At 37.1% G+C, this 15292-nt stretch overlaps 1 protein-coding gene across 3 annotated transcripts; it reads left to right on the forward strand.

Annotated features, from left to right (window-relative positions):
* Positions 1-124: 124 nt before the first annotated feature.
* On the forward strand, positions 125-14867 carry efcab7 (EF-hand calcium binding domain 7). 3 transcript variants are annotated; one of them, XM_079840816.1, is made up of 15 exons: positions 125-399; positions 804-1015; positions 1652-1738; positions 3508-3703; positions 5665-5786; positions 7519-7660; positions 7768-7877; positions 8500-8660; positions 8817-8950; positions 9987-10135; positions 11002-11211; positions 12011-12118; positions 12248-12320; positions 12661-12674; positions 14374-14668. In XM_079840816.1, exons 1-14 carry the CDS (start codon positions 291-293, stop codon positions 12666-12668), a joined length of 1821 nt encoding a protein of 606 aa, XP_079696942.1. In that variant the 5' UTR covers positions 125-290; the 3' UTR covers positions 12669-12674; positions 14374-14668. The 3 variants fall into 3 exon arrangements, with proteins under 3 accessions (XP_079696942.1, XP_079696940.1, XP_079696941.1); XM_079840814.1 differs by lacking the exon at positions 12661-12674 and having other exon boundaries at positions 12248-12336; positions 14068-14867; XM_079840815.1 differs by lacking the exon at positions 14374-14668 and having other exon boundaries at positions 12661-12737.
* Positions 14868-15292: the final 425 nt, after the last annotated feature.

The following is a 15292-nucleotide window of genomic DNA, read 5'->3' on the forward strand; positions in this document are numbered from 1 at the left end:
TTACAGTAACGATGGATTTACCTGCCAAATGTATAGCACAAATACTAGCATAAAATATCGAATTAATAAATATTGTATGAGAAGCATTGAAAGCAGTTGTTTCCCGTTATCTCTTTTAAACTGCGCACCGTCGAGGAGGTTTTTGTTTACACACGGCAGTCATGGCAATCAGACTCGATGGTGAACAACATCACCAGCCATAAAATAGCCCACAGACTCACCTCTCTAGTTCACTGCTATTATTACAACATGCTTTGATATTTCGGTTGCATATTGACAATATTTTCATAATGCAGCGTACCGAGGAAGAGAGGTTTTATATGACGTGCAGGGCTGCTTATCTCTCTGTGTTCAGATCCAGCCTGGTTAATATGACTTCAAAAGATCAGCTGTGCACCGGTGAGCATAATGCATATCAACACCTTTATACCTGCACGTTTATCTTTACAAAAAAGTCTACATATTATTGATAAGACCAATAAATAGGTCACTCTGTATAATTAATTCTTAATTCATTACTTAATTTATAATTCAAGAATATGTAATGTATATCATAAAATATAATATACAAATTAAAACACTAGTCAGCATCTAAATGTTTCTGAATATATATATATATATATATATATATATATATATATATATATATATATATATATATATATATATATATATATATATATATATATATTGTTTCTAATGACTTAGATATCTAATATACAAAATACAAAATATTATCATCACTAGGTTAAAGTCAGTGTAACGTTATTGGATGATTATCCATCTCTGCTGTTTTGTCTCAGTTCTTCAGCAAGCAGGTGGAAATCCATCACAGAAAGCTTTAGACAAATATTGGCCCCCAGGAACCAAGAAGCTGAATTTTGATGACTTTTGTGAGATCCTTAAGAAGGAAAAACCAGCAGAACCAGACGAGCTTATGAGAATTTTCAAGAAATTTGATGTAAATTGTGATGGATATATCTCACTTGATGAGCTCAGCAGAATCCTTACTTCGGTAAGTTTTAAATCAATTCTCTCTTCACAAACATAAGCTGTGTCCCAATTAGGGATGAGTCAGGATTTTCGAATATTCGATTAGTTGATTTCATTATTGAATATCAAATAAATTGTTTGAATATTGTCACAAAAAATGAATCCCCATCATTGCAGGTCTGATGTGGTGGTGTTCAAGCATTCATGTAACCAGAGGGCCAATAACGCACCTAAAAGCTGTCAATCAAATCTCAAACAGAAGAAGAACACATTCTTGTGTTCTTCTTGTGACGCAGCCTTCTAAATGATGCGTCTCATTTCAAAGGTTGCGTCCTCTGGAGGTCACATTTGAAGGCTGCATATGTCATCAATGATGTCTTATTTAAGAAAAGTAACTAACCATAATACATTTTTGACTGTTTTTCATTGTGAGGTGTAAAATACTGTTATTTCTTTATGAGACCGCCTCGATGACGTATGCAGCCTTCAAATGCGACCTTCGGAGGCATCAAATATTTACATCGAATATTATTTTTGCACACGCATCGAATAGTATTTTAGCTTGAAGCCTTGAAATGGCCATCCCTAGTCCCAATTCAGAGGCTGCATCCTTCTGTGGTAATCATTTCAGGTTTGTATTTTGATTTGTTTGTTTTAGTCTGGTGAAAAAATGTCACCTAAGGAAGTGGACGAAATCTTTTCCTTAGCAGATGTCAACAAAGATGGAAAGTTAGACTATACAGAGGTATGATCTCCAAGCATTGCACAGCAGTACACTTTTTGTAAATAGACAAATTATAGTATAGTTGAGTTGAATTGAATTAGCCAGGCTGGTCACACTTTATATTAAATGTCTTTGTACTAACATTGGAATTAATAATTTGATAAAATGCACTTATTGTGCACATACATGTTTTCACCTTGTGCTAAGATACACTCACCTAAAGGATTATTAGGAACACTAATAATTTAATTTCTCATTAATGCAATTATCTAATCAACCAATCACATGGCAGTTGCTTCAATGCATTTAGGGGTGTGGTCCTGGTCAAGACAATCTCCTGAACCCCAAACTGAATGTCAGAATGGGAAAGAAAGGCGATTTAAACAATTTTGAGCGTGACATGGTTGTTGGTGCCAGACGGGCCGGTCTGAGTATTTCACAATCTGCTCAGTTACTGGAATTTTCACGCACAACCATTTCTAGGGTTTACAAAGAATGGTGTGAAAATGGAAAAAAGCCTTGTTGATGCTAGAGGTCAGAGGAGAATGGGCCGACTGATTCAAGCTGATGGAAGAGCAACTTTGACTGAAATAACCACTCGTTACAACCGAGGTATGCAGCAAAGCATTTGTGAATCCACAACACGCACAGCCTTGAGGCGGATGGGCTAGAACAGCAGAAGACCCCACCGGGTACCACTCATCTCCACTACAAATAGGAAAAAGAGGCGACAATTTGCACAAGCTCACCAAAATTGGACAGTTGAAGACTGGAAAAATGTTGCCTGGTCTGATGAGTCTCGATTTCTGTTGAGACATTCAGATGGAGAGTCAGAATTTGGCGTAAACAGAATGAGAACATGGATCCATCATGCCTTTTTACCACTGTGCAGGCTGCTGGTGGTGGTGTAATGGTGTGGGGGATGTTTTCTTGGCGCACTTTGGGCCCCAATTGGGATCGTTTAAATGCCTACCTGAGCATTGTTCCTGACCATGTCCATCCCTTTATGACCACCATGTACCCATCCTCTGATGGCTACTTCCAGCAGGATAATGCACCATGTCACAAAGCTCAAATCATTTCAAATTGGTTTCTTGAACATGACAATGAGTTCACTGTACTAAAATGGCCCCCACAGTCACCAGATCTCAACCCAATAGAGCATCTTTGGGATGTGGTGGAACTGGAGCTTCGTGCCCTGGATGTGCATCCCACAAATCTCCATCAACTGCAAGATGCTATCCTATCAATATGGGCCAACATTTCTAAAGAATGCTTTCAGCCCCTTGTTGAATCAATGCCACGTAGAATTAAGGCAGTTCTGAAGGTGAAAGGGGGTCAAACACAGTATTAGTATTGTGTTCCTAATAATCCTTTAGGTGAGTGTATATCTGCATGTAATTACAGCTGCTTTAATCCTACTTGGTAACACTTGTTACTACTGTAGTAATAACTATAAATTACGCAGAATTACATGCAATTAACCCTAAACCAAACCCTCATCCTAACCCTATAGTAAATATATGTAGTTAATTATTATTACTCAGTACTTAAATGTATAATTACACTGTAATACTGACACTTTAAAATAAAGTGTAACCCCCTACTCCTAGCTCTTAACCCACATTTAAACCTACCAAAACCACAAAACCTGTCCCTAAGCGTACTCGTATTTAGCAAGTGTTTTGCAATACAACATAAACACAATAAGCACAATAGTTATTTCTTATGTAAGTACATAGTAGCTGAAGACAACCTAATATAAAGTGTGACCGCAAGCTGCTGTTCAGTTTTGCAGGCTTCTCGGGTCTACAGTAGAACAGTGTCAGACCGCGGCAATGGAGAAGCTTGAAGCTGATGCCAAACAGAAGAGGATGAACTTTGGCAACCAGTTGGAAAACTCTCCACAGAGCTTAGAGTCCCAACCTGAGCTTCCAGCTGCACAGACGCAGTCCAGAACAGAGCTTGAAACAACACAGAGGAAAGGTATGATACAGGGTCTGCGCAAAAGCAAAATATAAAAAAAAACACACTAAGTATATCGAGAATGAGCATGTTCAGGTTGGGTTTGTTTGGCTCTTATTTACTGGCCAGATTGCACATGTGCATGCACACAAAAGCAAACAACAATTCTGTTTTCATTCTTTACAGTGCAGTCTATTAAATAGTAACTAATGGTCTAGCTATTGATTTCCCCTCATGTGTGATGAGAAATGGACTCATTTGGATTTGTGCCATACATCATAATGTGAACTCAATAGAGGGTTTGTGTGGGGGAGGAACTTTTAAAGCCTTTTGGTTAAGGCGATCATTTGTCATTATTATGAGTAAGTGCAAGACTGGTGAAGATTTAGAAGAGGGTTTGCTTTTGCTTTGTGATGTTCAAATTTAAAGTCACCATGAAATCTAAATGGACAATTCTTGTTTTTATGATAGAATATTGCTGTGTTCATTATAAAATAATTTTATCTGTGCACATTTTTTAGCTTATGTGCCCTTGTAATCTTTAATCAAAATAACTTTCCCTCCCTCTCTCAGTGATATCTCTTCTCTGATGATGTGTTTTTTGGTGCGAGGGTGGGACACCCCGTCACTCACACTAGATCACAGCAATAGCAAACCACAATCATCCAATCAATTCCTGATGGACAAAATCAATTCCCTCCCTACATTATTTTCTTATTTGAGGAGCCGTTTTAATTGGATATACACTACATTGCCAAAAGTATTAGGACACCCCTCCAAATCATTGAATTCATTTCCAAGCACTTCCATGGCCACAAGTGTATAAATCAAGCACCTAGGCATGCAGACGCTTCTACAAACATTTGTGAGAGAATGGGTCGCTCTCAGGAGCTCAGTGAATTCAAGAGTGGTACTGTGATAGGTTGCCACCTGTGCAATAAGACCATTCGTGAAATTTCCTCACTACTAAATATTCCACGGTCAACTGTTAGTGGTATTATAACAAAGTGGAAGTAATTGGGAACAACAGCAACTCAGCCACAAAGTGGTAGGCCACGTAAAATCACAGAGCGGGGTCAGCGAATGCTGAGGCACGCAGAAGTCGCCAACTTTCTGCAGAGTCAATAGCTACAGACCTCCAAACTTTGTGTGGCCTTCAGATTAGCTCAAAAACAGTGCGTAGAGAGCTTCATGAAATGGGTTTCCATGGCCAAGCAGCTGCATCCAAGCCTTACATCACAAAGTGCAATGCTAAGCATCGGATGCGGTGGTATAAAGCACGCCGCCACTGGACTCTAGAGCAGTGGAGACGTGTTCTCTAGAGTGACGAATTAGGCTAGGTTTGGCGGTTGCCAGGAGAGCGGTACTTGCCTGACTGCATTGTGCCAAGTGTAAAGTTTGGTGGAGGGGGGATTATGGTTTGGGGTTGTTTTTCAGGGGTTGGGTTTGGCCCCTTAGTTCCAGTGAAAGGAGCTCTTAATGCTTCAGCATACCAAGACATTTTGGACAATTTCATGCTCCCAACTTTGTGGGAACTGTTTGGGGATGGCCCCTTCCTGTTCCAACATGACTGCGCCCCAGTGCACAAAGCAAGTTCCATAAAGACATGGATGCGCGTTTGGTGGAGGAACTTGACTGGCCTGCACAGAGTCCTGACCTCAATCCGATAGAACACCTTTTGGATGAATTAGAGCAGAGACTGCTAAACCAACTAAACCTTGTGGAAAGCCTTCCCAGAAGAGTTGAAGCTGTTATAGCTGCAAAGGGTGGGCCGCCTCCATATTAAACCCTACGGGATGTCATTAAAGTTCATGTGCATGTAAAGGCAGGCAACATAGTGTACATCAATAAGGATAAAAAGACCATCGCAACGTCTATTTAATGCATTGTGTTTCTCTTTTGGACTGCTTTGTGATGCAGCTGTAATAAAGATCCACATTATAATTGATTTAGCTTATAGTTTCTATGTTTGCATATGACAGACAGTCGCTCTACATCCAGACCATCATCAGCTCGCAGTCGTCGGTCATCTTTATCCACGGCCATCACCATGGGCACTGGCAGCACTAAGAGTGGCAGACTGGCAGAGCCCAAATCTCTACAGGTACCAGCTGCATTGTGGGAATGTCACTTTCTTTTGGACTTTGCTTGAAATCTCTCACAGAGCTCTGAAGAAAAGACGTAACGTTTGGGTTGCACAATCCAAAAAAATATCATTAAAAATGTGGCTGAGCTAAACGAATCAGTTCATTCAAGTAGTATCCCAAGATGTACTATAACTTAGCGCATTAGGACACAAAAAAAAATGGTTTGATTTACTTTTAAACAATTTTCACTCAGAAATTGCTAGTGAATTTCACAAACTATTACAAAGAAACAGAAAATATTTATTTTATTTACAATTTTGAAAAATAATTTTTACAGTGTATATTGAACTGCTGAATTAAACATTTTAATTAAAATAGTTCTTAAAAAGACAACCTAAAATTTGAATAAATCAAGTATATTATTTCAAAAATCAAATCAAATATACATTTTAAAATAAAAGGCTAAAACTGAAAATAAATAAATACAAGTTGAGTAATAATGAAATGAGCAATTTATGAATAAATTGTTACATGATCTGTTTTACTCTATAATCAGCTTCAATTTTGCCTACAACCTAAACTTTGTATAAACTCATGCCTTACGGGCAGCTATACATTTGCTGTGTTTTTGTTGTATCGAAGCCTTTTGGTAGCAAATTTTCACCTGGTCGATAAGAGTGCAGCTCTGCTATTGATCTCCTTCCCTTTGTTTGCACTCTTTTTGACTTTAACCTCAGCTGGTTTGCTTTACCACGGAGAAATAATGACCAAGCTCGTCAAAGCAAAGAGATTGGAAAAAACTAGATGCTCTTGGGTGAAGAAAGTTCTATCGCCTCAGTTCCAGCCTGTTGTATTACCTGAGCCAGGAGCATGATAATTGGGTGTAGGGATTGGAAAGGGTCAGGTTGTGTGTTTTTATGGTGGCTCGCGGTCTGTGTGCGAGACTTTAAATTACGGAGGTTTCTGGGAGGTGACAGGGCAGTGTATTAGTCCAGCCGAGTGACCCATCTCCTTGGGACACTACATCAGGGCCTTTTAAAGTAGACACTTGCCTCGGGCGCTTTTCTTCATTTTGATTCGGGGTGGACAAACCACCCAAGTGTTATGATTTGATCCTTAACACGTTTCACAACCCAGCATAAATTCTGGGAGGAAATTGCTTTTGTTGAAGAAGTGTCATTTCAGAACCATGTTTTTAGCACTCGGAAAAGAAGCATAAACCAATTCTAAACATTAAAAGGCCTCTGTGGCACCTGAGGACAAGGTTTATTTCCTAAAACTACTCTCTGATGGGTCAGAAAGGAGGCAGTTTGACTCAGATTTTTTGATTACTTGATGATTTAGAGTATATTTGCTGTAACATTTTAGCTGGACCTAAACAACAGCAGTTAAAAGAGCAAAAAGACTTGCTTTAGACAAGGATTTATAGGTTTCCTCAGGCCCTTTTTCTTTTAATTACATTATTAGTGCGTATAATATGAATTTTGATGGTCTGCATTGAAATCTATCTTTCTGCACTATAGTAAAAAATCGTGGACTTTGTTTTGTTCCACCCAGGTCTTTGAATGCCTTTGTTTTAGCAAAGATGTTACAATAGCGCCACCCTGTGGTTGTGTCTTCAGCTTCATCCCAGAACATTTCGTGCTGGAATTATGAGACTAGAGTTGTTTAATGTTTGCTCTTTTTTCAGTAATTGTTTTAATGCAGCATGAATTTATTTTTTTACTGTGTTAACACTTATTCCACCAGGATTGGCATCATACTCTTATGAGAGGCTGTTTTTATCTGGAGGAAGATGGATCGATTTCTTCTCTCCAGTATCGCCTGCATATCCCAGAGGCTACCGGTGTTTACCTGACAATACGTCCCCTCAATCTGAGCATGATTCCTGGTAAATATATTGTGGTGTTAAAGACCAAAATGACTGAAGTTACAGATTTTGAGTTATTCAAAAAACCTACGAAACATACCTGTTTTCTGACTGTGTATATGCCACAGAGAAGCCTTCCCCATGGATATGTGTAGACACAGCTCTCTATGTGGTGACGGGGAACAAGACCAAAGAGGATTCAACTTTGGTTTGCTTTACTGAGTTAAGGGACAAGGAGGTCAGTAAATGCATCCCTTTCCTATGTAAATATGATAGTATTTGTAACTATAATATCTGCTTGTATTTAAAGTATTTTGACATCTTTTTCTTATCAGCTATAATATAAGAAGGTTAAGACATGAGTGCATTTTCCAGTTTGATATTGTGACTTTTAATAATTTAATATTTTAAACATTCTTTCAGGCAAATTATGTGTTGTAAGTGTTAATACATTTTTCCTTCTCAAACTATACCATCAGAAAAGTAAGGGTAGATTTTAATGCTGATATTTTTTGCAAATATATACATTTCTAAATGATAAATAAGTTAAAATCATGGTAACTATAATAATATTTTGAAGGACACAAATGTAATTTCATAGAGTAACTCAAAAGTGTTTTATGTATGACATTTTTTTAATCTCATTTACAAAAAAAATATTAAAATATATAATAAAGTATATTCTTTATATACATATATTTTCGGGCGTGGCTTAGCGAAGGGTCAATTGAATCTAAATACTAAATTGAAAACTGCATCAATATAAAGGTTATCATCAAATGCTGCCTCATTGGAATTGTAGTTATTATTACATTGTACAACAGTTAGTAAGATGTATGCTGTGTGTGATTGATGAACAGAGGTTTGTGTGGAGGGGAGAGCTCAACCCCGGCTCATATCTGCTCATGCCCTTCACCACTGGCTGCAAACTGATGAAAAGTACAAGGAAGACCACCACTAAAACTGCTCAGCTAGTCAACCGCGACCAGTCTGGAGAGCTGGAGCTAACCAAAGAGTTAAAGTTAGTCAATTCTAATCTTCAAAATTTACTGTGCGTTTTGGCTAGGGGAACCCAATAAAAGTCTGTGTTTTGTTTTAAGTTTGTGTTTAATTAGATGTATATATGAGAATAATATACAGCATGTGTGCCAAGATGCTGTACTGTTTTGTTCCATAGGGCGGCATTGTCTGACATCTTTGAAGTGATCGATTTGGACGGCAGCGGTCTGCTGAGCCTAGAGGAGTACAACTTCTTTGAACAGAGAACCAGTGGAGAGAAATGTGATGAGGATGCCTGGGCCATCTGCAAAGGTTCTTATACAAACACTGTATATGAAGTGGACACATAATCGATCAGCATGAAATCAAAGTTTACCTTCTTTTTATGGAAGTCATGTGCCTGAGTAATCTTTAGTCAAATAACTTCCCCTTCCTCTTGCAACATCTTGTCTTCCCTGATGACGTTGACATTTTCAGCGTGAGGGCGGGACAATCTGTCAATCACATGAGATCACAGCCATAGCAACCCACGATCCAATCAATTCTCAATGGACAAAATCAAGTCCCGCCCTACATTTTTTCTTGTTTGAGAAGCTGTTTCACTACGATATATGTGCCACAATACTATTTTACTACATTTACTTTGTTACATTTACTTGAGTACATTTTTGGGGTAACTTGCACTTTTAGAGTGTATTTAAAGATGGGTACTTTTACTCTTACTCAAGTACATTTCTTGTGAAAAAAATGTTTTTACTTCAAGAATGCATATACTTATAAAAATATAAGAACAAAGTATGTTTTAGAAACAGCTCTGGTTAGCCCAGCACACCATTAATATACACTGTTTAACCATTAATCTCACACACACACACACACACATATATTTGAATATTAATATAAAGGTTTGTGGCTCTTAATTTCTTTTTAATTACCCACTTGTAAACTCATGTTCACTGTTCTTTTTAATAAATATAGTAGGCTATTTGAATTAAATCTATATTCATTGAGTTGAATCGAGAATCGAAAATCAAATCGATTTGAGAGCTTGCGAATCGAAATCGAATCGAATCGGAACATCTGAATCGATACCCAGCCCTACCCACCTCTGCACAATAGGGAAGAAAAGACTATCACAGCTTCTGTTTCATGCTGATTGTAATGCTCTCAAAATTGGATGATGCAATTGAATCACTATTGCCAAGTAGATTCTTTTTGGTTCCTCTGGTAAATTATTGATTGAGTCTTCAGTAATGTGATTTACTTTAAAATATCGCTTCCAGATCTTGAACAAGTAATGTTAAATCTAATCCAATAATATGCATTAACAGTATGTCCTCTCCTATAGAGAACTTTGACACAAGGAAAAATGAGTTAACTAGACAAGGCTTCCTAGAGCTCAACTTGATGGAAGCGAATGATCGGGAAGGTGACCCCAGGGATTTGTGGCTTACCTTGGAGGCCATGGGCTACAACCGAAGCTTGGAAATGGTGGAGGTACAAAGATCTATGAGCTTTACTCATGAGCAATGTTTCTCACCTAGTCGGAGCTTGCTTGTTTTTTTAATCACAAATAAAAGCTGTTTTTGGTAAATGTAAAGGCCCTTTCACATCAAAAGTGAAATGAATAAGTATGAGTTTTTATTAATTTGAGATGAGTAAATGCATGCTCACATTAAAGGCCCCGATATACTTCACCCAAAATCAAAGAACGAACTGATTTGACATAATTTAGAACAAAATAAGGCTGTTTGAGAGACTCTGACACTATTTTTCATGTTTAATACGATAAAGCTGCTTGATTTTAAGCTATCATTGTATAAAGTACTATATAAATAATCATGACATGACTTGATCAGATGCCTTTCTTATGCTTTATTAAAATACTTTCTATTTTCTCAGTTTTGTTGTATGTTTATTTTGTTATTGAGAGGAAAGCGCGCAGCACATATTTACAACGTTGCTCTGAGCAGAGTAGGCGTCGTCGGATGTTCGATAACAGTATATCACTGGTTACGTATTTCGAACTCTGTTTTACCCCTAAACGAAAAATAACTTTGCCGTGAGTATATCGGGGCCTTTAGTCCATCATGTTTACACAGCGGACACAACGCCGCTGCACTTACTCCCGATTTCTCTCAACATAGGGACAGGAGAGATGTCAGTCAATAAATGGGAAAACAAAGTAACTTGCGTCATCCGTTTGAAATGAAACATATGTTTTGCTGTACATTTAAAAGTAATGCGCTACTTTGATAGTTACTTGAAAAAAGTAATATGATTACATAACTCTTGTACTTGTTACTTGTAATGCGTTACCACAACACTGAGGTAACTTTTTGAGTTTTTCTTTATCCCATTAGGCCTGTCCATTTGTCATTGAAGTCTACTGTGAGGATGTCAAGGCAACTCTTCAGCCAGTTCATTTGGATTCTGGGATCAAGATGTTGAATTCTGCTGTACAAAAGTCTGTCTCATCAAAAGCAGAGGCTAGATCTCTAAAGGGTCAAGAGAATGTCTTGGTTTATACATACAAAGGAGAGAGCAGAATTTCATCAGTGATTGCCAATAAGGTGGGATGATTATATTATGTCACTAAGCTGGTGTTTGTTTAAAGAAGTCTTTGGATAATTGAATTTCAATACATGGCATCCATCTCTCATTTAAAAAAGCCTTTTAAAAATGGCGGCTGGCTTCACATTTGTACGTCTTGTACTTAACATTCACTGAGAATAGCACAAAGTAACTAAACCTCCAGTTGTTTGGAATGCTTTATAGAAAGGAACACTAGCCATGAGTAGAATTTCAATGCCCTGATCTGCCATTATATAGACAAAGTCGGCTGAAAGACACTTTTAACAGAGAGAAGGGAATTAGATCTGCAAAGAAAACTTGACATTTTGCCATAGTTAGTGGAACTAATTATATGAAATATACACTACCGTTATTAATATGTGTAGGGGTTGGTAAGATTTTTGAATGTTTTTGAAAGAAGCCCATTATGCTCACCAAGACCGCATTGGTTTAATTGAAAAACAAAGTAAAAACAGAAATATTGTGAAATCATATTACAATTAAACGGTTTTATATTTTAATGTATTTAAAATGTAATGTATGCCTGGGATGCAAAGCTGAATTTTCAGCAGCCATTACTCCAGTCTTCAGTGTCACATGATCACTTTAATACAACCTTGCTGAATAATTCAAGCACTAAATATTTACTGCCCCCAAACTTTTGAATGATAGTCTATGTAATTCACATTTCCTGTGGAACTGTTGTTAATTAATGATTATAAAATGAGTACAGCTGGAATTTCTTTTCACTGTTTTCCTCTGTTGTGTTTTTGATATCCATCACTCTCGCTGCTTTAGTCCAATCAGAAGGTGACGGTGCACATCAACAATGAACAAAGCAAGAACTGTGTTAGCAGCAGGGGCATGAGCATGTTTGCTGTGGAGGTTCCTGCTAGGACTAAAATGGTAAGATACATAGGCCAGATTTTACGCTCCTAAGAACCCCAACTTGATTGAGGCTTGTTACATTTGACAGACACTCAGATGTACAATTTTGCAGAATAACACTTGCGCTCTGTTTTGGTCTCTGTTCAGGTGTGTCAGCATGTCATGGCTTCAAATGATCAACAGGAGTGGACCTACAACTGCGTTGAGAGCATCATACCAAGTTTGTAAATGCTGCAGTAATGTTAGGAATTTATTATGAGATAACAAATCATGTATCATTTTGTTTGCATGTTACAATGGCCATTATAAGCAAGCTTTTATAGCAAGCTATTACAGTTTTGTTATAGTTATTATAATTATTATCATTTTTTATCATGTTTCTTAAGCATCATTAATGTAGTCATTGAGTTACATTCATGATGTTCATGTGTTTTTGTAAATAAAGCTAATTTATTTATTATTATATGTGTTTGTTTGTTTGTTTATATATTTATCACTATATTTCATATTTTATTTATTTTTATTTGTTTGTTTTTGTGTTTTTGCTCATTTACTCCAAGCCTCATGATGGAAGGTAACATACCTCACCAATCACATTACACGTCATTATCAGTTTGGGTTTCTTAAAAAAAAAAAAGTAAGCAATATAAATACACTAATTCAGTTTTTAAACATTATCCTGGCATTAATTAGTTCACTTTAAAAATGAAAATGATTCCATGATTTACGCACCCTCAAGACATTCTAGGTCTATATGACTTTCTTCTTTCTGATGAATACAATCAGAGTTATATTAAATATTCTGATGTTTCCAAGCTTTACAAGGCAGTGAACGGGGCTCATAGGTACATCCATCAATCCATCCATCCATCATAAACGTACTCCAAGCGGCTCTGGGGGGTTAATAAAGGCCTTCTGAAGCGTATTGATGGATTTTTGTAAGAAAAATATATCTATATTTAAAACTTTATAAGGTAAAATATCTAGCTTCCGCCAGACCGTATTCAACTTATGAAGAAACTGTAACGCCTCTCGCAGTTCAAAGCGATAATGCTACGTCCTAGTCCTACATCATATGTCGCATCAGTTATAGGTCTATATATGTATCATATTGTCTAGTCATGACAAAAGTGCAAAAGATGTAGTTAAATTGCAATTGTGCTCTGCTACGCATGCCTTGAAAACTAGTTTACTGCATGGAATAAACGGTAAGGTCACATTTCAGGCGTTTTTATTCATGCTTAATTATTTTTGTAAGAAAAATATCCATATTTAAAACTTTATAAAGTAAAATATCTAGCTTCCGCCAGACCATATTCAACTTCCGAAGAAATTGTAATGCCTCTCGCAGTTCAAAACGCTTATGCTACGTCCTACATCATATGTCACATCAGTTACGTTTTTTTCCTAAGCTTGATATTTTAATTTATAACGTGTTAAAATTGATATTTTTATTAAACAAACCCATCGATTTGCTTCAGAAGGCCTTTATTAACAGAAGGAGTACATTTATGATGGATGGATGCACTTTTTTTGGGCTTCTCACTCGTGAGCCCCGTTCACTGCCTTATAAAGCTTGGAAACATCAGGATATTTATTAAGATAACTCCGATTGTGTTCATCTGACAGAAGAAAGTCATATACACCTAGGATGTCTTGAGGGTGAGTAAATCATGGGGTGATTTTGATTTTAAAGTGAACTAATCCTTTAAGCCAGTGGGCATAGTCCAGTTCTGACAGTCAAACATACAATCCGAATTCCAGAGTGTTACACACACAGACCTAAATTTTATTCGCCTTTGACCTTTAGCACCACATGCAGGTTTAAACTTCTATTTATAACTTTCAGTCAATTATTTTGCCCTTTGACTTTCACTACTGTAACTGTAGAACAAGACAGTAAAGGTCACATGACATGTGGGGAGTATTTAAACTGCATTCCTTTTCTCCATCTCTCTCACCAACAGAGTACACTTCTCTTCAACCTTTGTATTCAGGGTTTATATGTAATTTTATTATTGTTATAGCTCTGAGATTTTCTGTTGCATCCAAGACACTAAAGTCAACTGTTCCTGCTTGGCTTTTAACCTGTATTTTTTTAAGAAACCTGCAATATCATGATAACTTGCAAACCTTGCATCATTGTAAACTTTGTTCTGCTTTGAATGAATTCTTGCTGAAACTTGATGCAATAGACAAACAAAACTCTGACCTAGAGCTCCAGTTTTCCTAACATGCTCTTTATAGAGACCCTACATTTTCTGCCCATTAAGGCAGGCTCACACTACAAGACTTTTGGCTGGATTTTGCTGTCGCAGAAAGAATTCCAAGGTCTGTGACAAAAACCCCTGATCGTGGCCAAATCGGTGCTCATCGCGGTCGCTGATGCTCGTCAAATATGAGTTACAGAAGCTGCTATATTTTCATGCCTGTTTGATATTATCCGCATGTGATCTTGTAGTGTGAGCGATGAAACAACATGGTAAACTGCTCTAATGATATCATAAACCTTAATGGACATGAATGCAAGGTGACATTTTGATTGTAATTTTTGAATGCTAATAAACGAACAAGAAATATATATATTAAAATGTAAATAAGTGGTATTTGCACTATATTTACTTTATTATTATATCTTTTATTTACGTTCAGTTTTTGCTGAACAGACATGGACAGCCAGCCCCGTGTGTAAAAATGAAAATTCTGCCATCATTTACTCACCCTCAAGTTGTTTGAAACCTGTATGAATTTCTTTCTTCTGCTGAACATAAAAGAAGATATTTTGAAGAATGTTGGAAAAACAGTTGATGGACCCCATTGATTCCGTCGTTTTTTCTTTCTTACTGTGGAAGTCAATGGGGACCGGTCCATCAACTGTTTGGTTTCCAACATTCTTCAAAATATATATTTGTGTGTGTGTGTGTTCAGCAGAAGAAAGAAGCTCATACAGGTTTGGAACAACTTGAGGGTGAATAAATGATGACAGCATTTTCATTTTTGGGTGAACTATCCCTTTAAGTGTACAACTAAAAGCTGTATGCAGCGCAGACTTGTCTAGTAAAGTGCTCAAACAAATCTGTTGAATCTCCTGTCCTACATCCACTCTTTTTTCATATGATACAAGATTAATTTAGACTTAGAGCATAAAACTTCATCATTTTATTAACGACTTGCTGCACACCCTAGAATTAG

This window comes from Gobio gobio (genome assembly GCF_949357685.1).
Source record: "Gobio gobio genome assembly, chromosome: 17".
Taxonomy (NCBI): Eukaryota; Metazoa; Chordata; class Actinopteri; order Cypriniformes; family Gobionidae; genus Gobio; species Gobio gobio.